Source organism: Lepidochelys olivacea, assembly GCF_965140295.1.
Source record: "Lepidochelys olivacea isolate rLepOli2 genome assembly, chromosome: 3".
In the NCBI taxonomy this organism is placed as follows: domain Eukaryota; kingdom Metazoa; phylum Chordata; order Testudines; family Cheloniidae; genus Lepidochelys; species Lepidochelys olivacea.
This window is the reverse complement of record NC_140413.1, coordinates 115,755,569-115,780,103: the sequence shown is the minus strand read 5'-3', so window position 1 is coordinate 115,780,103 and position 24,535 is coordinate 115,755,569. Positions and strand designations below refer to the sequence as shown.

At 43.5% G+C, this 24,535-nt stretch overlaps 1 protein-coding gene across 6 annotated transcripts in view; it reads right to left on the bottom strand.

The window, feature by feature from the left end:
* Window positions 1–398: 398 nt before the first annotated feature.
* LOC311517377 (coiled-coil domain-containing protein 170-like) overlaps window positions 399–24,535 on the bottom strand; it is a 133,831-nt gene continuing 109,694 nt past the window's right edge. For 3 of the 6 annotated variants that reach the window (XM_084622151.1, XM_084622152.1, XM_084622153.1), the window contains exons 11-13: window positions 24,083–24,325; window positions 20,023–20,259; window positions 400–3,382 (exon numbers count right to left, since the gene is read on the bottom strand). In XM_084622151.1, coding sequence (XP_084478277.1) covers window positions 3,182–3,382; window positions 20,023–20,259; window positions 24,083–24,325 — 681 coding nt within the window. In that variant the 3' untranslated portion in view covers window positions 400–3,181. Of the gene's footprint in view, window positions 3,383–20,022; window positions 20,260–24,082; window positions 24,326–24,535 lie in introns of all 6 variants that reach the window. The other 3 variants (XM_084622154.1, XM_084622155.1, XM_084622156.1) reach the window with 2 other exon arrangements.

The window sequence follows — 24,535 nt, the reverse complement described above, 5'->3', positions numbered from 1 at the left end:
AGAAATTCTCTATCTTTCTGGAAGTATACTCAAGATTTTCGTTGTCAACATTTTATAAGCTTTGGGTCCCCTCATTTGTTTTTTCTTCAAAATTATAAAATAACTGACCAGTTCACATGGGTACCATTGGTCCCCCTGGGTTTGAAGAAATGTCAATGGCTCGTGTTCTCAAAGTTAAAAAAAAAATCTCCACCAGGTAGAGCACTTATTCATGGGGATCTCATCTTCTAGGCTCAAACTCAGTAAAGCATTTCAGCTTGCTTAAGTGCTTAGCTGAATCAAGGCCTTATTGCATAATTTCTCTGTTTTCAAAACATAGTAGTGACAAGTTTGTTATGAAGTACAAAAATTAACTCAAAATCACATCCTTTTTTTAAAACAATGCTTTATCAGAATTTTTGTGGTACACATGATACAATATTGTATTTTATCCAGTACAAATACTGTAAGAGACAATTTGTTCAAAGAAAGATAGGCGGAGAGAAAAATTAAAATTCAACAAGTTACGGGCAACTTATTTATTTAATTTCAGTGGTTACCTCGAAAATTGTAAACAAGGGGAGCCAAATTCTGCTCTGTTTACCCTTGCAAATCTGGAGTTACACCACTGCCTTCAGTGGAATTACTCCAGATTTACCACTGTAACTGAGAGCAAAATTTTGGCCTTTAATTGAAAACAAACATTCTATAGCTTTATGCATATGAGCAAATGCATTTCAATTTTTATATATATTTTGTACCCAATACAATCCTCTACTGTAGTGAAAGGGTAATCCTTATAAAGAAAGATTCTGCAAACGCTTACTCTTTTCATTCTTACTCACAGAAGCAAGCCCAGCGAAAACAATACTCTACTCATATGAATAATGGTTAGCGCATGGTATTCCAAGCCTTTTCAATCTTAAAACATATTTTGGGGAAGGTTTTAATTAATTTGGATTTAGGTTGCTACATCCTGGTTTGAAAATGAAAGATTCAAAGAGAATGTTACCTAAATCAATTTTCCTTGTGAAAAATAATGAGTCTGAAGTTCTCAACATTACATGAAACAAAGCCCAATAGAAGATTACAAGTCAGCTTGGGGTTAATTAAACTGCATGGTTAAAAAATCACTCTGAACTTTGTTCATGTCAAACTACTGCTTTATTTACTTTTTTATTTGCTTTAGCTAAATGAGCAAAGATGCCAGTAACTCTTCCAGAAGAAAAACAAATATTTAGAATAAGGGATGTATTCATTGATGTACTGTTTAAAAATTGTACGTGATATGTCTTATTGAGGCAACAAAGTCAGAGACAAAATTAGAACTCAGAAGTTCCTGATTCTGCTAATCTTGGGCTCAAAACACAAGAGACTAGACTAAACCTTTCTTTGGATTGAGGTGAAATCCTGCCTCCACTAACGTCATCGGGGTTTTGCTTCTGACTTCAAAGGGGCCAGAATTTCATCCTTGGTCTCTTGGTTTGAGCTCCCAGGAACTTCCATGCTCTAATCTTGACAGACACTGAATCCTTTTGTGGCCTTTAGCAAGTCATTGTGCCTCAGTTTCCCCATCTGTAAAAGAGAACTAAAAATACATCTCTTAGCGGTGTTTTGAGGGACTAGTTCTGAAAGTTGTCAAGTGCACTCAACTCCTACTGGGAGTACATTCAACACCTAGTATGTTCAGACACTAATTTCTTATTTTACTTTGTTCAATTTATGGTTTATAAAGCATGTTTCAGTATTTTAAAAGTGTGTATGTAAGAAACAGCTGACAGGGCTTTACACTAGCTGGCAAAGACTCTGTCCACCTATGTAATTATGGAACAAACAAAAGCACAGGCTAAAACTACTATCAACCTTATCTGAGTATTAGTATATCTGTACATCCTCTTCCTACCTACACCCCCCCAAGCAGTTCAGTTTGACCGATAAAATGTTAATCTGTAATCTGTTATTTTCAATGAAAGAAGTGCCTATATCTCAAGTTTTATTTTATATTTGTGAATATTAGGGTTTTTCCTTTTTATTTGTGAATATTTGTTAACTTGTATGTGAACAAACCATTTCACAATAGAAAATAAGAAAGGAAATTAGTGTTAATCTAAATCATCATAGGAACATACGATTTACCATACCTGATCATACCACTGGTCTGCAAAGTTTGGTATTCCTCATTCAAAAATAGCCAATAACTGATGTTTCAGAGAAAAGCAAAATATAAAAAAACTACACTGCATGTAGCCAGTTGTGCATTACTTATGTAATCCCTCCTAATCCTGTACTAAAATTGTTTTTCTAAAAAAAGATTGTAAAGATTATAATTCATTTTCCTTAAAATATAGATTAATAATTTCAATGACTGGAGTAATGTCTGTTGAGATGCCCCATGCTCCTAACCCCTCTATGGTATGTTAATTATGCAAAAGGGAACTTGTTGCAATTACAATGTGTGTTGCATCACAACTTACACTGCTCTGAGGTGAGAGCATGCTGCTTCCTTACTTCATATGCTCTGCCTTTCCACCACGCAATCAAGCTTCTAAAGCTCAACTACAGTGGGTGCAGAGGGACTAGCAATGATGAGAGCGAAGCATGTGTTGGTTGGGGGAGGTAACTGAATAGCTGCCTCTTTTATCTGCCCAACTACCCAACAGAACTTTCACAATCCGGCTGTCCTATGAGCCATGCAGCAGAGGTAGGTCTATACCCCACATACTGTCTATCAAGCACATAGACCTTGATTACGTACAAGCTTTATATTGGGGGTGATACGGCTTGTCTCTTATCAAGATTTGTGAATTTGTACAGATAACTGCCATTAACAGTAGGAGGAATTACATATGTTTGTTCCTGGACAGGGTAACAGACATCTGTTAGCTGTATTAAAAATATTGCTTATTAAAAATACTTCAGTGTCTAGAGTGCAAGAAATTTAAATTTAGGTTGGATCCTTTTCTGTATTTTGTTTCGCTGCCGGTACAGTGGGTGAAATCCTAGCTCCACTGAAGGCAATTGCTAAACACCTCTTGACTTCAGTGGGGCCATGATTTCACTCCATATATACATTTTGAGAGAGATGGTTATAGGAATATTTGCTCAAATCACCCACAATCACAATCAGGATTCATGCTGCTGTTCATTTTCAACACTAAGAGCCAGCTGAGTTCTGTCCGCCTGTCTCTCAAAGAGACACTGTTCAGTGAAGAAGCTGTAAGTGACTTTGCGAGTGTCCATCTTGCCTCACTGCCACGTCTTTGAGGCAGACACAGGGAACAAAATGGTGCTGATGAGAATGGATCAACCCCTCGAGACGTGTGATGATTTCATAGTCAGGGAGTGCAAGGCTGGTAACACTAAGGCCCAACATATGCGAGACCACCTCACGGAACTCTGCCAGCTGCAAAAGCAAACAAACAAATCAATCATTCAGACAAGAGGAAGGCTGGAAAAACATTTATACACACACACAAGTAGTACTTGTATCAGGGATTCAAAGATTATGTTATTGCTCCTAACAACCTGAAAGTTTGGCATTGTTCTTCTTCCGCATGATTAGAGATTTTGGTGGACTAGATGGCTGGGGTGCCTGGAGACTGGACATAGAGTCTTCACCTCTAGGTTTAATCGCAGAAAAAAGTCATCATACAAAGTCTGTTGGGCAGCCTGTGTTTAAAGGCAGGTGTTTTCGGTCCAGTTCCAAGCGGACAGGTGTCCATATGAAAAGTCACCATCAATATTGTTGGCAGTCACAGCAGGAAAATTAGGACATCAACAGCTATGACACTGCATGCACACAGGTGACACATCTAATGAGTAAAAATGGCCCAGGTCTACATAGTCACTTTTCAGAGTTTAATCACACTTTAATAAAAGCTATGAGGCAACATTCAGACATCTTCTGTCCCTGATTAGATTTTCTAACCAAGATAGTTTAGCACTAAGGGGAAGGAGAAGCATCAGCAGATGTGCCTAAACTTGCAGCTTCTAACTTCCATATTTCCTGTGGCAGGCTGCAGCCCTTGGCCAACCTCTCCCAGCTAGTTCCCTTTAAATTACCTTCATCCAGCTCCAGCTGGCTGGCAGCAAAAGCATTTCAAACAAAGTAGAACTCAAAACAACATCTTTATGAGAAGTAAGGAATGGTGTCCCTAGCCTCTGTTTGTCAGAGGGTGGAGATGGATGGCAGGAGAGAGATCACTTGATCATTTCCTGTTAGGTTCACTCCCTCTGGGGCACCTGGCATTAGCCACTGTCTGCAGACAGGATACTGATCTGGATGGACCTTTGGTCTGATCCAGTATGGCTATTATTGTCCTTTCCACCCAGGCATCTCTGCTTTTACATTCTTCAAATCTTCCTCTACCACTTGCAGGACAGGTCAACCCACCTCACTCCTTTCTCTCCTGTGCCAGAAGAGGCCAGAAAGTAAACAATCCTTCTTCTCTAAGATCCCCACATTATGATGGAACAGCCAGAGTATATATTGCCCTCCTTCCCAGAACTTGTCCTGATTGGCAAGGAGGGGATCCTACTTCCACCCTACACTAATATGTCATGGTCCCAGACCCTTAAGGAAACAATAATCTGGGTTTTTCCCCAGACACCGAATTTTACCCTGAGACCATTTTCTTTCCCCCAGCATCTGCCTCTGCCATTTCCTAGGCCCTCATCTGCTCCAGAACTTCTGGAACCTTAAAGGGGCATGTCAAGGGTCAGGGTTTGGCTGGCCTCAGTCCTCACTACTTCTTAAAGGGGACAGACCCTCCTGTTATGTTACCAATATTGGTCTTTGAATAGTGAGCTAGGTGATTTTGCTGTTGGGATACTAGATGAATTTCTGTCCTCATGGGCAAATGTGATAACCTACCACAAGACAATTAAAAGAGAGTAAGAGGGAGAAAGCCTTCCCCTCCACAATTTCTAACTGGTTTATTTATTTATTTATATTACCAGCAGTACATAGAGGTCCCAACCAAGATCAAAGCCCCGTTGTGCTAGAAAGGGTACAAACACAGAATAAGCTATACTCAGGCCCTCAAAATCTAAACCCCCTTAACTCACTGACAATTAAGTTGTAAAACAGAGTGGAAACAAAAACAAATACACTCCCAAAATACCCTGGTTAACCCCCGCCTCCGAATGGAATCCAGAACATTAAGGTTATTGTAGCATACCTAAACCAAATTCAAATTAAGAAAAAACAAGTGCAAAGGCCAGATCCTGAAGCCTTTAGTCAGGCAAAGTCTCACTGAAGTCAGCAACAGTTTGTGTGACAACAGACCGAGTGAAAAGCAAGTACAGACCTTCAGTATTTACAGCTAAGTTCAGAAAAATAAATGAATCAAATCATCATAAAGTACTGAGGGATCTTAAGGATTCAACCTGGTAATATCTGTCCTAAATTAGGTCCAAAAGCTGTGAAAGAAAGGCTATAACAATAGGCTAAACAATGCAGCACTGGAGGGGCCTCATATTTCAAAGTGCTCTTCCCAATGACTTCAGAGCCAAGCCTGGAGGCAATAACTCAGAAGCTGTGGCGGAATGCTGGAGCAGCATGGTGGAGCATTAGCTGGATTTTTTTAAAGGGCTCATTCAAGGTTGGCTCCAACAGGCTGGTAAGCTGGCATTTGTCAACCAGGACCTCAAACACATTTAAAAAGATATCTGGAGCTCCCATGTAGTCCTCCAGCTCTTGGATCCATGAGCCAGTTGGCCAGGGAGCATCCAGCAAGAGTAGCTCTTCATGTTTCTCCTTTCGTTCCCCCATTAACATCCTGAAAGCTCCTGATCAGATTATTTCCTTCCTGTAAAAGAAAACTAGAAGAGGCTCCTCTAGCATCAAGCTTTGGCCAAGAGGATTCACTCAAGAGCCACAGGGGAAACTCTTCTCCCATGGGATAAATACGATGCCGCAACAGCACTTCCAGTCCCTGCTGACCAACATGCTCAAGACTCAGCTTGGTGCATGTTTGTTGTTCTCTGTATCGTAGCTGAAGTTTTTCATCCTTTTCCTTTATTTTTCAAATCTTGCCTTCATTTTTTGGGAGGCAATTCCACAGTTAGAAGCCAGTTAAGGAACATGTGAGTATGCATGGTTTAGCATTGCTAAATGCCAGAATGAAGGGAAGCCACAAACTCTCAAGGTATGTCTACACTGCCCTGCAAACCACAGAATTGCTGATGCGGGCCAGCCATAAGTATTTTATTGTAGCATGAATATACGCTCAGTCTAATAAACTGCTTGATTTCAGCCAGTGGAAGATGCACATTAAAGGATATATGGAAATCTCACTCTTTCCTTTCTTGTCATGGAGGAAAATTACTGGCATAAATGGCTACATTTGAGGAACGGTAAACATTTTAGGAATTTGGAGTACTCACATACTTCATATCTAATCCACCCATCTATCATTTTCTTGGCCATCCTCTCATTCTTCGCCTGCAAACTTCATACATGCTCAGATCATCTTAGCCTCCTCCTTACAGCTTCTCTGATATCATACACTTTGGTCTCACTCCTGATGACATCATTCCACATGTATACCCAAAAGGTCACCCCCTCACTGGCCTCAAATATATCATTACAATGGCTTTAAGTCTTCTCAAGTGCCTCTCTTTGGTCACCCATGTCTGTGATCCATACAGAAAAGTTGGACTTACTATGGTTTGTATAGTTGTCCATTAAATAACCTGAGTAACTGTTTATCATAAATCACACACACTTATCTTGCTCCAGACTTCCCCTGCACTCAGCAGCCTTGCTTTCAGTTCTCTGTCAATTTCTCCATTTGCTACTAACAAATCATGAAGGTACTTAACCAGAAACCTGATCTAGGCACAGGTCCTCAATGTTAATATTCATCTGTCTTGGCTCTGTGCAAGTCAACTACAGGACTTCAGTCTTTGTTTTACTCATTCTGAGGCCATACTTTGCTAGTTCCCTGTTCCAAGCATTCATTGTCTGGATCAAATCCTCCTCACTATCAGCCATTAGTGCAATATCATCAGCACAGATGGTACCTTTGCTCTCCTATGAAGTTTGTCACAATTATGAATACTAATGGACTAAGCACTGATCCCTGGTAGAGCCCAACCTTCACCTTGAAGCCCTCCATTACCCAAAGGGCGTCTGCTCTTTTTTATCCTGGTACCATTACACAAACCCATCACCATCTGGACAATATCCTCTGTTATCCCAGAGAATCACAGCAAAAGTCCCAGAAGTCACCTAGGTAGTATGCTGAATGCTTTTTCCAAATCGAGGAACTCCCAAGTGTACTCGATGTTTCCTTCCAACTTCTTTTCCACCATTTGTTTAGCAATGCATATACCACCTGTTGTTCCTTTTCTAAAACCAAAATTTAGCCTTTCCTAAAACGGGTTCCACTATTGATTTAGTTGGGGATTGGTCCTGCTTTGAGCAGAGGGTTGGACTAGATGACCTCCTGAGGTCTCTTCCAACCCTGATATTCTGTGATTCGGCAAATGTGGCTATCTATAATTCTCTTAGTTTCATGCAGTGGGACAACATAATTCCTTGGTACTTTGAACAGTTGTGTATCTCACCGTTTGTTTGTATATCAGTACCAGTATGGACGTTCTCCATTCTCTTGGCATTTTCTTCTCTTTCTAAACTGAGTGCAGAACTCATCTGAGCCAGCATACACCAATTTCTCTCAAGTCTTTGATCATCTCTGCCATGACTTTGTCCGAAGAGAGGGAAGAGCATCTTTGCCAGCAGGCTGGCTAACCTAGTGAGGAGGGCTTTAAACTAGGTTCACCGGGGAAAGGAGACCAAAGCCCTGAGGTAAGTGGGAAAGCGGGATACCGGGAGGAAGCACAGGCAGGAATGTCTGTGAGGGGAGGGCTACTGCCTCATACTGAGAATGAGGGGCGATCAGCAGGTTATCTCAAGTGCTTATATACAAATGCACAAAGCCTTGGAAACAAGCAGGGAGAACTGGAGGTCCTGGTGATGTCAAGGAACTATGACATGATCGGAATAACAGAGACTTGGTGGGATAACTCACATGACTGGAGTACTGTCATGGATGGTTATAAACTGTTCAGGAAGGACAGGCAGGGCAGAAAAGGTGGGGGAGTAGCACTGTATGTAAGGGAGCAGTATGACTGCTCAGAGCTCCGGTACGAAACTGCAGAAAAACCTGAGTGTCTCTGGATTAAGTTTAGAAGTGTGTGCAACAAGAGTGATGTAGTGGTGGGAGTCTGCTATAGACCACCGGACCAGGGGGATGAGGTGGATGAGGCTTTCTTCCGGCAGCTCACGGAAGCTACTAGATCGCATGCCCTGATTCTCATGGGTGACTTTAATTTTCCTGATATCTGCTGGGAGAGCAATACAGCGGTGCATAGACAATCCAGGAAGTTTTTGGAAAGCGTAGGGGACAATTTCCTGGCACAAGTGCTAGAGGAGCCAACTAGGGGGGGCGCTTTTCTTGACCTGCTGCTCACAAACCGGGTAGAATTAGTGGGGGAAGCAAAAGTGGATGGGAATCTGGGAGGCAGTGACCATGAGTTGGTTGAGTTCAGGATCCTGACGCAGGGAAGAAAGGTAAGCAGCAGGATACGGACCCTGGACTTCAGGAAAGCAGACTTCGACTCCCTCAGGGAACTGATGGCCAGGATCCCCTGGGGGACTAACTTGAAGGGGAAAGGAGTCCAGGAGAGCTGGCTGTATTTCAAGGAATCCCTGTTGAGGTTACAGGGACAAACCATCCCGATGAGTCGAAAGAATAGTAAATATGGCAGGCGACCAGCTTGGCTTAATGGTGAAATCCTAGCGGATCTTAAACATAAAAAAGAAGCTTACAGGAAGTGGAAGGTTGGACATATGACCAGGGAAGAGTATAAAAATATTGCTCGGGCATGTAGGAATGTTATCAGGAGGGCCAAATCGCACCTGGAGCTGCAGCTAGCCAGAGATGTCAAGAGTAACAAGAAGGGTTTCTTCAGGTATGTTGGCAACAAGAAGAAAGCCAAGGAATGTGTGGGCCCCTTACTGAATGAGGGAGGCAACCTAGTGACAGAGGATGTGGAAAAAGCTAATGTACTCAATGCTTTTTTTGCCTCTGTTTTCACTAACAAGGTCAGCTCCCAGACTGCTGCGCTGGGCATCACAAAATGCGGAAGAGATGGCCAGCCCTCTGTGGAGATAGAGGCGGTTAGGGACTATTTAGAAAAGCTGGACGTGCACAAGTCCATGGGGCCGGACGAGTTGCATCCGAGAGTGCTGAAGGAATTGGCGGCTGTGATTGCAGAGCCACTGGCCATTATCTTTGAAAACTCGTGGCGAACCGGGGAAGTCCCGGATGACTGGAAAAAGGCTAATGTAGTGCCAATCTTTAAAAAAGGGAAGAAGGAAGATCCTGGGAACTACAGGCCAGTCAGCCTCACCTCAGTCCCTGGAAAAATCATGGAGCAGGTCCTCAAAGAATCAATCCTGAAGCACTTGCATGAGAGGAAAGTGATCAGGAACAGCCAGCATGGATTCACCAAGGGAAGGTCATGCCTGACTAATCTAATCGCCTTTTATGATGAGATTACTGGTTCTGTGGATGAAGGGAAAGCAGTGGATGTATTGTTTCTTGACTTTAGCAAAGCTTTTGACACGGTCTCCCATAGTATTCTTGTCAGCAAGTTAAGGAAGTATGGGCTGGATGAATGCACTATAAGGTGGGTAGAAAGTTGGCTAGATTGTCGGGCTCAACGGGTAGTGATCAATGGCTCCATGTCTAGTTGGCAGCCGGTATCAAGTGGAGTGCCCCAAGGGTCGGTCCTGGGGCCGGTTTTATTCAATATCTTCATAAATGATCTGGAGGATGGTGTGGATTGCACTCTCAGCAAATTTGTGGATGATACTAAACTGGGAGGAGTGGTAGATACGCTGGAGGGGAGGGATAGGATACAGAAGGACCTAGACCAATTGGAAGATTGGGCCAAAAGGAATCTGATGAGGTTCAATAAGGATAAGTGCAGGGTCCTGCACTTAGGACGGAAGAACCCAATGCACAGCTACAGACTAGGGACCGAATGGCTAGGCAGCAGTTCTGCGGAAAAGGACCTAGGGGTGACAGTGGACGAGAAGCTGGATATGAGTCAGCAGTGTGCCCTTGTTGCCAAGAAGGCCAATGGCATTTTGGGATGTATAAGTAGGGGCATAGCGAGCAGATCGAGGGACGTGATCGTTCCCCTCTATTCGACATTGGTGAGGCCTCATCTGGAGTACTGTGTCCAGTTTTGGGCCCCACACTTCAAGAAGGATGTGGATAAATTGGAGAGAGTCCAGCAAAGGGCAACAAAAATGATTAGGGGACTGGAACACATGAGTTATGAGGAGAGGCTGAGGGAGCTGGGATTGTTTAGCCTGCAGAAGAGAAGAATGAGGGGGGATTTGATAGCTGCTTTCAACTACCTGAAAGGGGGTTCCAAAGAGGATGGCTCTAGACTGTTCTCAATGGTAGCAGATGACAGAACGAGGAGTAATGGTCTCAAGTTGCAGTGGGTGAGGTTTAGATTGGATATTAGGAAAAACTTTTTCACTAAGAGGGTGGTGAAACACTGGAATGCGTTACCTAGGGAGGTGGTAGAATCTCCTTCCTTAGAGGTTTTTAAGGTCAGGCTTGACAAAGCCCTGGCTGGGATGATTTAACTGGGAATTGGTCCTGCTTTGAGCAGGGGGTTGGACTAGATGACCTTCTGGGGTCCCTTCCAACCCTGATATTCTATGATTCTATGAACTTGTTGCTTTTCTGGATGACATCTTCAGCAGTGCAGCCTTGACGTTTGCCTCTGACAAGTCAATAGATATTCAGTGTAACCATAGTTGTGTCAGTCGCGGGATATTAGACAGACAAGGTGGATGAGGTAATGTCTTTGATTGGACCAACTTCAAAAGCTTGTCTCTCTCACCTACAGAAGTTGGTCCAATCAAAGATATTACCTCACCCACCTTGTCTAAGGTCAATAAACACTTCAAGAAAATCAGCTTTCCTGCTAATGAACTGTAGCAAGAAAACAGGAAAATGTTTGTTCACGAAAGAGGTGAAAAGAGAACTGATTGTCCTGCAGAGCAAAATACATTATAACAAGCTGACCAAAGAGCAACATTGCTTCCCTTGCAAAAGTGCTGAACAAGAGACATTGATTTTTATTCAGACTATTTTAACAAAGTCACAGGTCAAACAAAAGCAACATAAGGAGGAGTGCAAATATATACTGAAATATTTCCTTAATTCTACAGTATGTCTTGCCTGGAGCAGAACTACACATTTCTGCTCCTAATTTGATGCACTGCTGTATGTGTTTCATGAACATTTATTAAAATTTTGTGCTAAAATATTTAGTGACTAGAAAAAACACAATGAAAATTCTGCTTCAACTGTGCAAACAATCATCATCATCATGATGACAAATCTCCAAAGAACATGACCTTGTTGCAAATCAAGCACCACCTGGGTTTATCTCTGGCAAGGAGTTTGAGTGGTCTGGCTGTATATTCATCACTGTGTATGTCCATCACTGGCAATCCTGTTGTGTCACCAGAGCTTTTGGTGGCCACTGAACTCTGGCCATGTAGCCACATTCCTTGGTACACACTTCAGAATTCATTGGTTTTCCATTCTTATATGTCCATACCAAGAAAGCCGCCAAAACTGAACTGGTGCTGATAGAGGGATTGATGGATTTGGCTTTGAATATCCTTGTCAAGGGTCCTTCCCCACTCTGAACTCTAGGGTACAGATGTTGGGACCTGAATGAAAACCTCCTAAGCTTACTTTTACCAGCTTAGGTTAAAACTTCCCCAAGGTACAAATTAATTTTACCCTTTGCCCTTGGATTTCCACTGCCACCACCAAACTTTATCTGGGTTCCTGAAAAAACGTAGTTTGGAGACGTCTTTCCCCCCAAAATCCTCCCAACCCTTACACCCCACTTCCTGGGGAAGGTTTGGTAAGAATCCTCACCAATTTGCATAGGTGACCACAGACCCAAACCCTTGGATCTTAGAACAATGAAAAAAGCATTCAGTTTTCTTACAAGAAGACTTTTAATAGAAGTAAAGAATCACCTCTAAAATCAGGATGGTAGATACCTTACAGGGTAATTAGATTCAAAACATAGAGAATCCCTCTAGGCAAAACCTTAAGTTACAAAAAAGACACACAGACAGGAATATTCATTCTATTCAGCACAGCTATTTTCTCAGCCATTTAAAGAAATCATAATCTAACACATACCTAGCTAGATTACTTACTAAGTTCTAAAACTCCATTCCTGTTCTGTCTCTGGCAAAAGCATCACACAGACACGGACCCTTTGTTTTTCTCCCTCCTCCCAGCTTTTGAAAGTATCTTGTCTCCTCATTGGTCATTTTGGTCAGGTGCCAGCGAGGTTACCTTTAGCTTCTTAACCCTTTACAGGTGAGAGGACTTTTCCTCTGGCCAGGAGGGATTTTAAAGGGGTTTACCCTTCCCTTTATATTTATGACAATCCTGATTTCTGATTTTGCCCTGCCACTTGATATGGAACAGTTGGTGGAGATCACAAGAATCAAAAACATCAATCTGGTGTTCTTCAGCTTTCTTCAGTGCCCACATATCACTTTTATACAGGAGACTTGGTATAACTGGTTGTGATGGGGTGGACTAGGCCCAAAGGCCCCCTGCTGGAGGCCTCAGGGTTCAGCCACACCCATCCCAGGAAAGAAGCAGTGGAGAGGTCCTCCAAGCAGGCTAGTGTAGCTACAGGGGAAGTACCCAATCAAGGCCCAGGAGGGCCATATAAAAGGAGCTGCAGAACAGAGCAGTAGTTAGTTGCTGCATGAAGCAGGAGAAGAAAGGTGGCTGCCTGGAAGAGCACAGGACTACGGACAGCTAGGTCAGCTGGTAGGGACTGGGGGAGCAAGAGGCTCCTGGCTGGCTGCTAGGGATTGAGTAAGGACTGAGCCTGGGGCTCAGAAAGATAGCATCTCCAGGGCGGAAGCCCTGGGGATACAGCCTCACACCAGACTTGGAACACTTAAAGACTAAAGCCGAAGGAGGGCTAGAGAGAAACACCATCAGAGGGGTACTGAGATAGGCTCTGTGGACTGTATACCCCAGAAGGGGGTTGTGCTGGCTAATGTGCAGACAGTCACTCGGCCGAGTCACTGAAAACCCTCCTAAGAACCACTGAAAGGGGTCTCCAGACCGAAATAATGCAGACACGCCCAATCAGAAGGGGGCACTCGCGAGAGGTGGGTGCCAACCCCTTTACACTGGTTCTACAGATCTGCCACTTTGAAGCAAGTTTGATGTCACTATGCCCTGGATAGGACACTCAAGGACCCAAAACATGGCAGCAGCTGCTGCTATAAGAACATCCGCATCTTTCCGGCATCCTCCTTTGAAAACAATGCAACAGGGAAAATAAAAGCAGGACCGTTCTTCTGAAATATCACAAACTGAGACTAGTATTACACACTGTCTGAACTTTCATGTAAGGCTTTCTTCAGACACAACGAATTCTTTAGACACAATAAACCCTGCATCTTGGCAGGGGTTTAGACTAGATGACCCTTGCGGTCCCTTCTAACCCTATGATTGTATGATTCTATTATTTCAAACTTATCACATATATGCACAATCCTAAATTTCACTTCAGCCAGTAACGATTTTCATTAATAATTAGAGAATAATAATCTCTTTATACTCTATTTCTGATGCAGAAATAAACAAATTCACGTTACACTTTCTTTACCCTCAGCCCAAGAAGAAAGTTGAAAAGGGTCTTATTCAGCCATGGAGAAGAGAAAGATTCCTGTGGCTCTTACCGCACACAGACCAAAAACTGAACCAAGAACTGTGACATTTACATTCCTATCAAAAATTAAATATCGCATTTCAGTGCTTGAGCTGAATCAATGTCAAAATAAAATATATTTGGGATTTTCTTTGTGGTTGATTGTGTATAAAGGCTACATAGGGATCTCAACAATTGCTTTGAATGCTCTTTAGACTGATCTTATTAAGATGCATTTTATTAAATCTAATATAATCTAAGTATTATTCTTGAATATGTAGCAATATCAGCTAAAATTGATATGTTTTTTCTTTTCATAGTGCAAATACAGAGCTTTAAGAGATTACAGGTGCTGGGGGTGGTGGGGGGGCGGGCAGCAGCACGTGGCTTGGGACCCCCTCTGGTGCTTGGGGAAGGGGGGTGTTGGTGGGGTTGGCAGACTCCCTACCCAGTTCTATGTGTCCCTGAAGCTCCTAGGGGCAGGGACGGCCAGAGGGTCTCTGCGTGCTGCTCCCGCCACAAAAGCCAGCTCCGCAGCTCCCAATGGCCAGGAACCGCAGCCAATGGGAGCTGTGCAGGTGGTGCCTGTGGGTGCGCACAGCGCTTGGAGCCCCCTTGGCCCCTCTGCCTAGGAGCTGCACGGTCATGCTGATGGGAGCCAGGGAGCCCCGCACCCTGAGGTAAGCGCCACCCTCCTGCCCTAGCCCCCTCCCCCCCCACACACACACAGAGTGCTGCTGCTGCTGGCCCCTGCAGAAGTCATGGAGGTCACAGAGAGTCACAGAATCTGTGACTTCCGTGACAGACACAGCCTTATTATACATAATATTATCTCAGCATGCTCCCACACCCTCAAGCTGTGGCCTCAGTTTTCAAATATATTTTTGCCCTAACTATGCTGCAGCCTCTGTTCCCTCCACACTGGTTCCTAAGCCCAGCCTCCTTGTCCAACCAGTCTCAGTCTCCTCTTTGCCCCTCCCCAACCCTAGCTCCTTGTCCACTCTCAGTGTTCCCTACCCCCAGGCAACTGGCTCCCACTCGCCTAGCCATTTCCCTCACTGGATCTAGTCCCAGGCTCCCCTCCCCATAAGCTCCCAGTTTCTTTGTCCAGCCAACATCAGACCCAGTTTCTCTCCTCTCCCTCCAGTCCAACCAGGCTCCTTGTCGCAATCTACTCTTTTTCCCCTCCCCCCACGTCTGATGTTTGTCTCCTCTGTATTCAAATCAGATGGCTTCCTCCTCCACACTGTATGGGTGGCCCAGCAGTAGGAGGCAGCTCACTGGGCGCACAGGAGAGACAGGCTCAAAGTTCCAGTGCCTGGCCCAGAGCAACTGAGAGAAGCGAGTACGGGAAAAGTCCAGTCTGGGCTGGAGCATGCTCAGTCACTCTGTGGGGATGGTGCATGTGCAGCCCAGTCACAGTGGCAGCCGTGAGAGGCTCCAACGTACTCAATGCGGATGGAATCTTCAGTGATTTTTAGTTGCTAAAAATCTAAGAATTCTCTACTGAGCATGTGTGAACTGAGATTTTTTCAAACATTTAGCCCTTCATGAAAAACTGCCCAGATTTGGCAGAGACAGCAAAAGGCTTGTTCCTTAACATAAAGGGCAACTCCTTGCTAAATTTCAAGTCCCTGTTTCAAAGCATGGCGGCATTACAGCTTTTCAAAGTTGCCAGAATTCTTTTTTTAAAACATGAGCAAAACAATCATTTTACCTAGCTTTGTTCCTGGAAATGGGTGAACTGTTTTAGCTGAAGTTTTCCCATAAATTTCAGCCTGAATGGTTAAAGTTTGACAATGTAATAGGCAACTCAAAATGGTCTTATAATGGGAAGTGTTGGGAAACCTCAATAATTGACCCACCTGTAATAATCAAACACATGCAATATGTAGTAGCAATAAATGCACATATGTGATTTGCAAAAATGTAGTCAGTGGCTTTAATTTTGCACCTTCCAATGACCTCTGCGCTCTCATTTTGGATTCCAGGATAACAGTATAAAGCATTTATTTATATCTAAACCTTGGAGGTTCATGAAGTATCAGATCTTAATGTCACAAGAGCCTTATATCAGGACTCACGCAGCTGAGTTCCCTCAGGTGAGCCTGGGTCTAGCTGCTTCAGCCTTCAGATGATAGCTTAAATGAACCAAGCAGGGCTGTGGAAGGATTGTCTGATTGGCTGGCTGTATCAATTGGCTGAAAGGAACAAACAGGTCTGCATTCACGCTCAGCAGCAGATTGCTGTTTGCTCAACACTTACACCCGCAGTTGTGATCACGCCTGGGCCTGCCTCGTTTCCAGCCTTGTTCCTGTCCTCTCCAGTCTGCCTCAGCCCTACTTTTTTGCCTGGCTTCTGACTCTGCCTGTGACTCCTGGCTCTGGTGATGATCTTTGGCTTGATTCCTGGTTCCTAACTCCAGCTTTGGCCTGTGACTCCTGTCTCCAGCTCTAACTACTAGGTCAGACTACCCAGGTCCTGGTCCTGGTCCAGCAACCCCACCCAAACAAGAGGGCTTTGTTCAGCTTTTGGGATGGGCCCCCCTAAAGCCAATGCAGTGCTGCAGGCCATTAGTGATTCAGACCCATCGAGAACCAAAGTTTCCAATGCCTGACAAGCTTGATGGTGACCACAGAAAATTCCATCAGTTTTTAAATCAGTGCCACCTCTTTTTCCTGCTATGCCTACAGTTGTTTTCCACCACCTATACCAGGATGGGATTTCTTAGCCTGCTGTCCAGGGAACGGTTGGTCTGAGCTTCCCCACTGCCTGAGAAATCCAGTGCCCTAATTGAGACAGTTCAAGGAGTTTGCCCAAGCCATGATGGTGATCTTCAACCATCTGAATCACAAGCACATAGTAGAATCCAAGTTCCAGATCCTCATGCAGGGATGCTGGCCAGTTGTTAACTATGCTGAAGATGTTCAGTGCCTGGTGACACAGAATGGAACAAGGTCCACTGTCACCCCTAGGTCCTTTTCCGCAGAACTGCTGCCTAGCCATTCGGTCCCTAGTCTGTAGCTGTGCATTGGGTTCTTCTGTCCTAAGTGCAGGACCCTGCACTTATCCTTATTGAACCTCAGATTTCTTTTGGCCCAATCCTCCAATTTGTCTAGGTCCCTCTGTATCCTATCCCTGCCCTCCAGCATATCTACCACTCCTCCCAGTTTAGTATCATCCGCAAATTTGCTGAGAGTGCAATCCACACCATCCTCCAGATCATTTATGAAGATATTGAACAAAACCGGCCCCAGGACCGACCCCTGGGGCACTCCACTTGACACCGGCTGCCAACTAGACATGGAGCCATTGATCACTACCCATTGAACCCAACAATCTAGCCAACTTTCTACCCACCTTATAGTGCATTCATCCAGCCCATACTTCTTTAACTTGCTGACAAGAATACTGTGGGAGACCGTGTCAAAAGCTTTGCTGAAGTCAAGAAACAATACATCCACTGCTTTCCCTTCATCCACAGAACCAGTAATCTCATCATAGAAGGCGATTAGATTAGTCAGGCATGACCTTCCCTTGGTGAATCCATGCTGACTCTTCCTGATCACTTTCCTCTCATGTAAGTGCTTCAGGATTGATTCTTTGAGGACCTGCTCCATGATTTTTCCAGGCACTGAGGTGAGGCTGACTGGCCTGTAGTTCCCAGGATCCTCCTTCTTCCCTTTTTTAAAGATGGGCACTACATTAGCCTTTTTCCAGTCATCCGGGACTTCCCCCATTCGCCACGAGTTTTCAAAGATAATGGCCAATGGCTCTGCAATCACAGCCACCAATTCCTTTAGCACTCTCGGATGCAACTTGTCCGGCCCCATGGACTTGTGCACGTCCAGCTTTTCTAAATAGTCCCTAACCACCTCTTTCTCCACAGAGGGCTGGCCATCTATTCCCCATGTTGTGATGCCCAGCGCAGCAGTCTGGGAGCTCTTGTTCGTGAAGACAGAGGCAAAAAAAGCATTGAGTACATTAGCTTTTTCCACATCCTCTGTCACTAGGTTGCCTCCCTCATTCATTAAGGGGCCCACACTTTCCTTGGCTTTCTTCTTGTTGCCAACATACCTGAAGAAACCCTTCTTGTTACTCTTGACATCTCTCGCTAGCTGCAGCTCCAGGTGCTATTTGGCCCTCCTGATTTCATTCCTACATGCCCGAGCAATATTTTTATACTCTTCCCTGGTCATCTGTCCAACCTTCCACTTCTTGTAAGCTTCTTTATGTTTAAGATCCGCTAGGATTTCACCGTTAAGCCAAGCTGGTCGCCTGCCATATTTACTATTCTTTTGACACATCGGGATGGTTTGTCCCTGTAACCTCGACAGGGATTCCTTGAAATACAGCCAGCTCTCCTGGACTCCTTTTCCCTTCATGTTAGTCCCCCAGGGGATCCTATCCATCCATTCCCTGAGGGAGTCGAAGTCTGCTTTCTGTGTCAGATCAAGGCCCACAATTTTTCATGTGCTTCTGGCACAAGGTTTTAAATTCCCAGGTGTAGAGCTCCTTACCTCATCAGCATACCACCCACAGATCACACCAATGGACGGACCAAACCAGATCTTAGAGCAGTACCTCTAATGCTTCCTGAATTATGACCAGCATAATAGGGTCTCCCTGCTGCCTTGTGCAGAGCTGGCCTACAACAGTTCGATCCATGCCTCCCCCTGACAGAGACCATTCTATGGCAATTGCAGCTTCCATCCCTGCTTTCACGCAGCATTGACCACAGACTCCCTGGTCACCCATCTGCATCACCTGCAACAAGAACTTATTGAACAACTGGAAGCCACCAAAGTAACCTAGAAGCATTATGACAATAGCAGCTTCCAGGATGCACCACACTTTAGTGTCAGGGACAGGGTCTTTATATCATCTCAGAATCTGAAATTAACCCAACCATCAGCTAAGCTGGCTCACCAATACTTAGGTCCATTCGATATCCTTGAGCAGATCAACCTGGTGACACTCAAGCTTCAATGACCAGAGTCAGTGAAGACCCATCCAGTGTTTCAAGTCTCTCTCCTAAAACCTTACCTACGTAACCCCTTCTTTGGTTAATCCAACCCACCGCTGCTGCCCATAACAGTCCCTGGACAAGAAGAGGACCTTGTCTGACAGATTCTTGACTCCAAGCAAGTTTAATTGCTTGGTGTACTAGGACGACTACGGTCCTGATGACCAGTCATGGCAGCCAGCAGAGAACGTTCATGAATCAAGATTGGTATGCGATTTTCATTGGGTCCATCCGAAAGAAGGTGCTCCTGCCAGAGGGCTACTGTCAGGAACCCTGGCATTGAGTTCCCTTGACAGAGCCTAGTGCTAGCCAGCTCAGCATTCAGGAAGGTTAATGAGCCCAGCTGGGCTGCAGCAGAATTGCCTGATTGGCCGGCCCACCTAATTGGCTAAAAGGAGACAAAAATGTCTGCATTTAAGCTCAGCAGAAGCAGCAGTTTGCTGGCTGTTCAGTGCTTACACCCACAACTGCTATCTCTCCTTTTCCTGCCTTGTTCCCAGCCTTGCTCCTGCCTTGTATCCAGTCTTGGCTCTGGCCTTGCTCTGGTCCTGCTCCAATCTGCTCTTGCCCTGTTCTGATCCGTGCCTGGTTTCTGGTTCCGGCTCTGACCTCTGACTCTGATTACTGACTCTTGGCTCTGGCTCTAGTCCTTGGATTGATTCTTGGTTCTGACTTCAGCTTTGGCCCAGGACTCTGGCTACCAACTCTATCCCTGGCATTAACCACCAAGCATTGCTCAGGTTCTAACCACTAGATCAGACCACCCACGTCTCAGTCCTGACACCTGGTTTGTTAACCAAAAAAGTTACCTTTGATATATTTTAAAAATATTTTTGAATTGTCCATGAATCCATTGCCTATACATGGCAAAATAACTAGGTTTTACTGGCTGATAAATATGAAAAATTGAATCAGTAACAAAGAAGTTGGAGTTCTAAATATTTTTTAATCTAACTTCTCCAAAACGTGGTATGAACTGAACACTTAGTGGCGTACAGTGACACAAAAAGTCTTATTTGGCATTCTTTTGGGATGAGTTGCATAACTCTGATGACTTTGCCACTCTTCAATAATGCAGCCATCTCAAACTCATGTCAGTAAAACCTTAATACTAACACACACGTTTTCAGAATGGCAGTATAATTCGTCCAGATACCAAGTTCTCAGTTTCCAAATGGCATCTACCAATTGTCTATCATATTTATACCTACCTGCCTTTCTCTTTTTGATACCTCTGCCAGGATTGTTTTAAGCGCCTTCAGTTCACTGGTAACTGCTTCTAGCATACTCCTGGCCCTTTCTTTATCCTCCTTAGCTTCATGCTCCGTAAACTGTAATTCAGATTTGACACAGATCAGCTGCTTCTCAGCCTTCTCCTTCATCTTTTCCAGCTTGCCTTGAGACTTGTTTAGTTCCTCAATGGTTCTAGTCTGCTCCAGAGTTTTGACCTACAAGATCAACGATTAGAGGACTATTAAGTTCTTCACATTGCCATTTATAAGAACCCAATAGCGAAGATGGCTATTCTAGAATGCTTTTTTTTTCTGCTGAGCTGAAGATAGCTTTTTGCCACTGTAAAGCAAACATTTTCACAAGAAATTCAGAACTAGTGAAAAGCTAAAACTGTGTTTCATTTCAGTTCAAAACTTTTTCTCCCAGGTTTGACAGAATAAATTTTCTGAGGACAACTAAAGCAACACACATTGGAATGTGTTCAACTGTAGCCATGTTGGGTATTCCACATTCCATAACATTAACTCCAAGTGTTCTGGACATTATTTACAGATGCTATGTAGTACATACATAGAGGTCAATGACAGATTCCAAAATATCACAGATCTCTTGACTTTATTACACTGCTTTCTTTGCCACACAGACAGATTTCAGTAGTTCACCGTTAACATATGTTATTATACTTCATAATTAGTGTTTCGTGTTTTCAGTTTTTACTGATTTACACCTGTTTATCAATGTACACTCTCTCTCTATATATATATATAGAGATATACACACACACAAACATACATACACACACACACTTTACTTATTTTTGTTAAACACTAACGCGTTAGGCGATTGTTGTGTCCTGCAGTTCTGAGACTGAAGCAATTCTACAGTGTAAAACACAGAACACACTCACAGTGGCAGTTGGAAAAATTAAACAATGTTAGTATTGTACTATGATTGGCTCACAAGGAGACGCTGCCCACCTATTTCTTTGTGTGCGCTTAGTGCAGCACTGATATTTAAACAACCAATCCTCCACAGATAAAGATAAGGTAAAAAGGTAAACCTGGGGTGAAAACGCAAATCTATACCTGAACACCAACAAGAAAATCAGTGGTTAGAAATTTTCAAGAAAATCAAAGACAGGAGTGAAGAGGATGTCTTGTGCTGCGAGTACTGCAGAGTTGAGGTTAGTGCTCACGCTAACAGAATAAAGGAGTATGTTGAAAACAAATGACATAAGAAGCTTAAAGAAGAAAGTGAGCTGTTGGGTAAACAGTCAATATCAGGAGCTTTCTTTCATTAACACCCTAGTGAGAGGACGCAGTATGATTGTGCCACTGAATTTGTGCGTGCTTTGTTTCACCAGACAGCTGCTGTTAATTGCTAAGGGGCCTATTGGTGACTTTGTGCAACCATACTGTCCAGCAGCAAAAACCATTCCTAATGCAGACAACCTCACTGGTAAATATCTGAAAGAAAATGACAATGCTTTAGAATCTAAACTGATGGAACGAATTGATGGAAATGTTGTGTCTAGGCTGATTTTTGAGGAGTCTCCTCATACCTTGGACTGTCCAATTTTTGGCCTTTTGTTTTTGTTTTTTGATTTCAAAGTGAATAAACTTGCATTGTTTAGTGCTAATGTGACATTAGTTGACACCCACTTTGTTGAGGCAGCAATAACTGATACGTTTGAGATGTACCAACTAACTTGGGAAAACGTGGCACAGCTAACACAGATTCTGATTCCTACATGGCTAAGTTTGCATGGGAAATTAAACTCAACCAGTAACCAGAGATGCTACCTATTACCTGTCCTGCTAACCTGATTAACATTGCGCTGTCAGCAGCTATTGCTATAGAAGAAATTAAAGAGGTGAAATCTTACATCATTGGATTTGGGGTTATTTCAAGCATGCAAACAAGTTGAAGGCTTTGTTTTACACAGTGCAAGATGAATGCAGAGCCAACTGCCAATTACCTACCCATTATGCCATATCAGTGGATGAGCTTGTACTTCACTGCCTGTTATGTAAATAATGTGTGGACTGTGCTAATATGTCTCATAGATCATACTGAGTTTGTTGGTTCTAAAGCAGAAACTCTGAAGAGACTGGCAAATAACCAAAATTACTGCCAGATTCTGCCCACCAAGGTAATGTTCATTGTTGAAAACTTGGAATCACTGGATGACAAACACAAAAAACACTTTTTTTCCCTCTGACTACTGCCAACGTGATTGCCAATACAGACAATTACCAGATCCTGACAACCAAAATCTCATCTGAATTAAGCATAAAAGTAGCAGGAGAAAAATACAGTGAGAAAACCCAGCTGCTTCTGGAAATCCTTCCAACCCCACAACATGAGAAAACCAAAAAGCGTTCCAAACCTTCAACACCGTGCTCAGCAACAAATGGGAGATGACCGTGACCCATAATCTGAACCCCAAAGAGTTTGGTGCTGAAGATTCTGTTTGAAATGTCATCCAGGTGTGTACCCCTTCCTCTCAAGGTGTATGACTGTTATGCTAGTGTTTCAATGATTTGCCACTGTGATAAATAAAGTGGGGGGGAGGTAGCTCCATTTGATGGACCCCCAGCCAGCCAGTTAGCTATAAAATCCCTCCTGGTAGCTGTTCTTTACTTGCTTTACCTGTAAAGCGTTAAAAAGTCCCCCAGGTAAAGGAAAAATAAGTGGGCAACTGTCCAAAAGAGCCAATGGGAAGGCTAGAACTTTTTAAAATGGGAAAATAAATTTTCCCTTTGTCTGTGGTTGCTCTCTCTGGGCTACAGGACCCCGGCACAGCAATGCTATAAGCAAAAATGCTGTGTAAGGTTTGAAACAGATATGAAAAATTATTTTCCATACATAGCAGGACTCATTGGGATAGGGAATGTTTAGGTAGACATGATCAGGTTATTTCTTTATTTTGGCTTGTGGATCTCCTCTGTGCTAACCCCAGATGCTTTTGTTTGCTTGCAACCTTTAAGCTGAACCCCCAAGAAGCTATTTTGAGTTGCTTAAGTTTTGGAATTTTTTAAAATCTAGCAAAAGCCTAAAGTTCCAGGTGTATTTTCTTTCTTTTTGTTAAATTTTAAAATTTACCTTTAAGAACAGGATTGGATTTTTGGTGTCCTAAGAGGTTTGTGCATATGCTGTTTGATTAATTGGGGGCAACAGCTAATTTCCTTTGTTTTCTTTCTCAGCACTTCCCCAGAGGTGGGGGTGAAAGGGCTTGAGGGTACCCCACAGGGAAGAATTCACAAGTGCTCCTTCCTGGGTTCAAGGGGGTTTTTTTGCATTTGGGTGGTGGCAGGGTTTACCAAGCCAAGGTCAAAGAAAAGCTGTAACCTTGGGAGTGTAATACAAGCCTGGAGTGGCAAGTATTAATTTTTAGAATCCTTGCGGGCCCCCACCTTCTGCACTCTGAGTGACAGAGTGGGGATTCAGCCTTGACAGCCACTAAAGATAAAATTTCAAATTTCCCTGAAAAGGGAATTTACTACCTACATGAACATGCCTAACTCTGACAATGTAAACTGGATTTGCTGGCTTTTTGGAACAGTCATCAAGACACACTTCCCAACTTCAACAAAGTGGCACAGCAAGCCCTGGGGTCTATTAATACAGCGCGCTTACTTTCAAAGTTGGACTACCTCCAAGACAGCAAGAAGCTCAACATGAGCGAGGATACTTCGAAGAAAACTATGCGAGTGTACGTAAACCAGGATTTCTTGAAAAAATATTAGCTCAGAGAGACAAAAGATACCTTTGTACATAAAAAAGTTTTAATTATACTGTAGTAAAATGTGTATATTACGAACTTTTTTTTTCTTTTTTCCCTGTTTAATTATTTTTAACCCCATTTCATCCTGGTTTTAATGTTCGGAAAACACCAACAAATTCCTGGAATTATTTCTTACCAAAAAAAGCTGAAAACGTGGAACACTATTCATAATATAAAATGAGCTCCAATTGTATTCAGCCTTTTCCCTCCACTGGTAAACAGAAACGGTAAAATGTAACCAAGTTACCCACTTTCAGTTCATTGGTGTCAGACAGTTTGGCTTTGAGGTCAGTGTTAGAGTCTCTTGCCAGGCCCAGCTCCTTCTGTAACCTCTCCACCTTCTTATGTAACTTTCTGATGGTTAGGTTTGCCTCATCTCTCTCCACAGCCAGGGCTGTGCGCACTTGCTTCTCCTCTTCCAGCTGGGATATTTTCTGCCGCAGAAGGTTCATATGCAGCTCTTTGCTCTCAAGCTTTTCTTTCTGAGCTTTCAACTAGTTTAAAGAGAACAAGGGGATTTCAAAAAACAAACATACACCCAACTTTAACAGCAATTACATGAATGGATTGTCATTGTAAGTTTGGTCCTTCTGAAGCACATTTCTGTAAGTCTGACCTTCTCATCGTTTCCTGCAGAGCTCCGTACAACTCTGCTCTGGCCTACATAGGCACTTCATCTCAATCTAATCACCCTATATCTCACC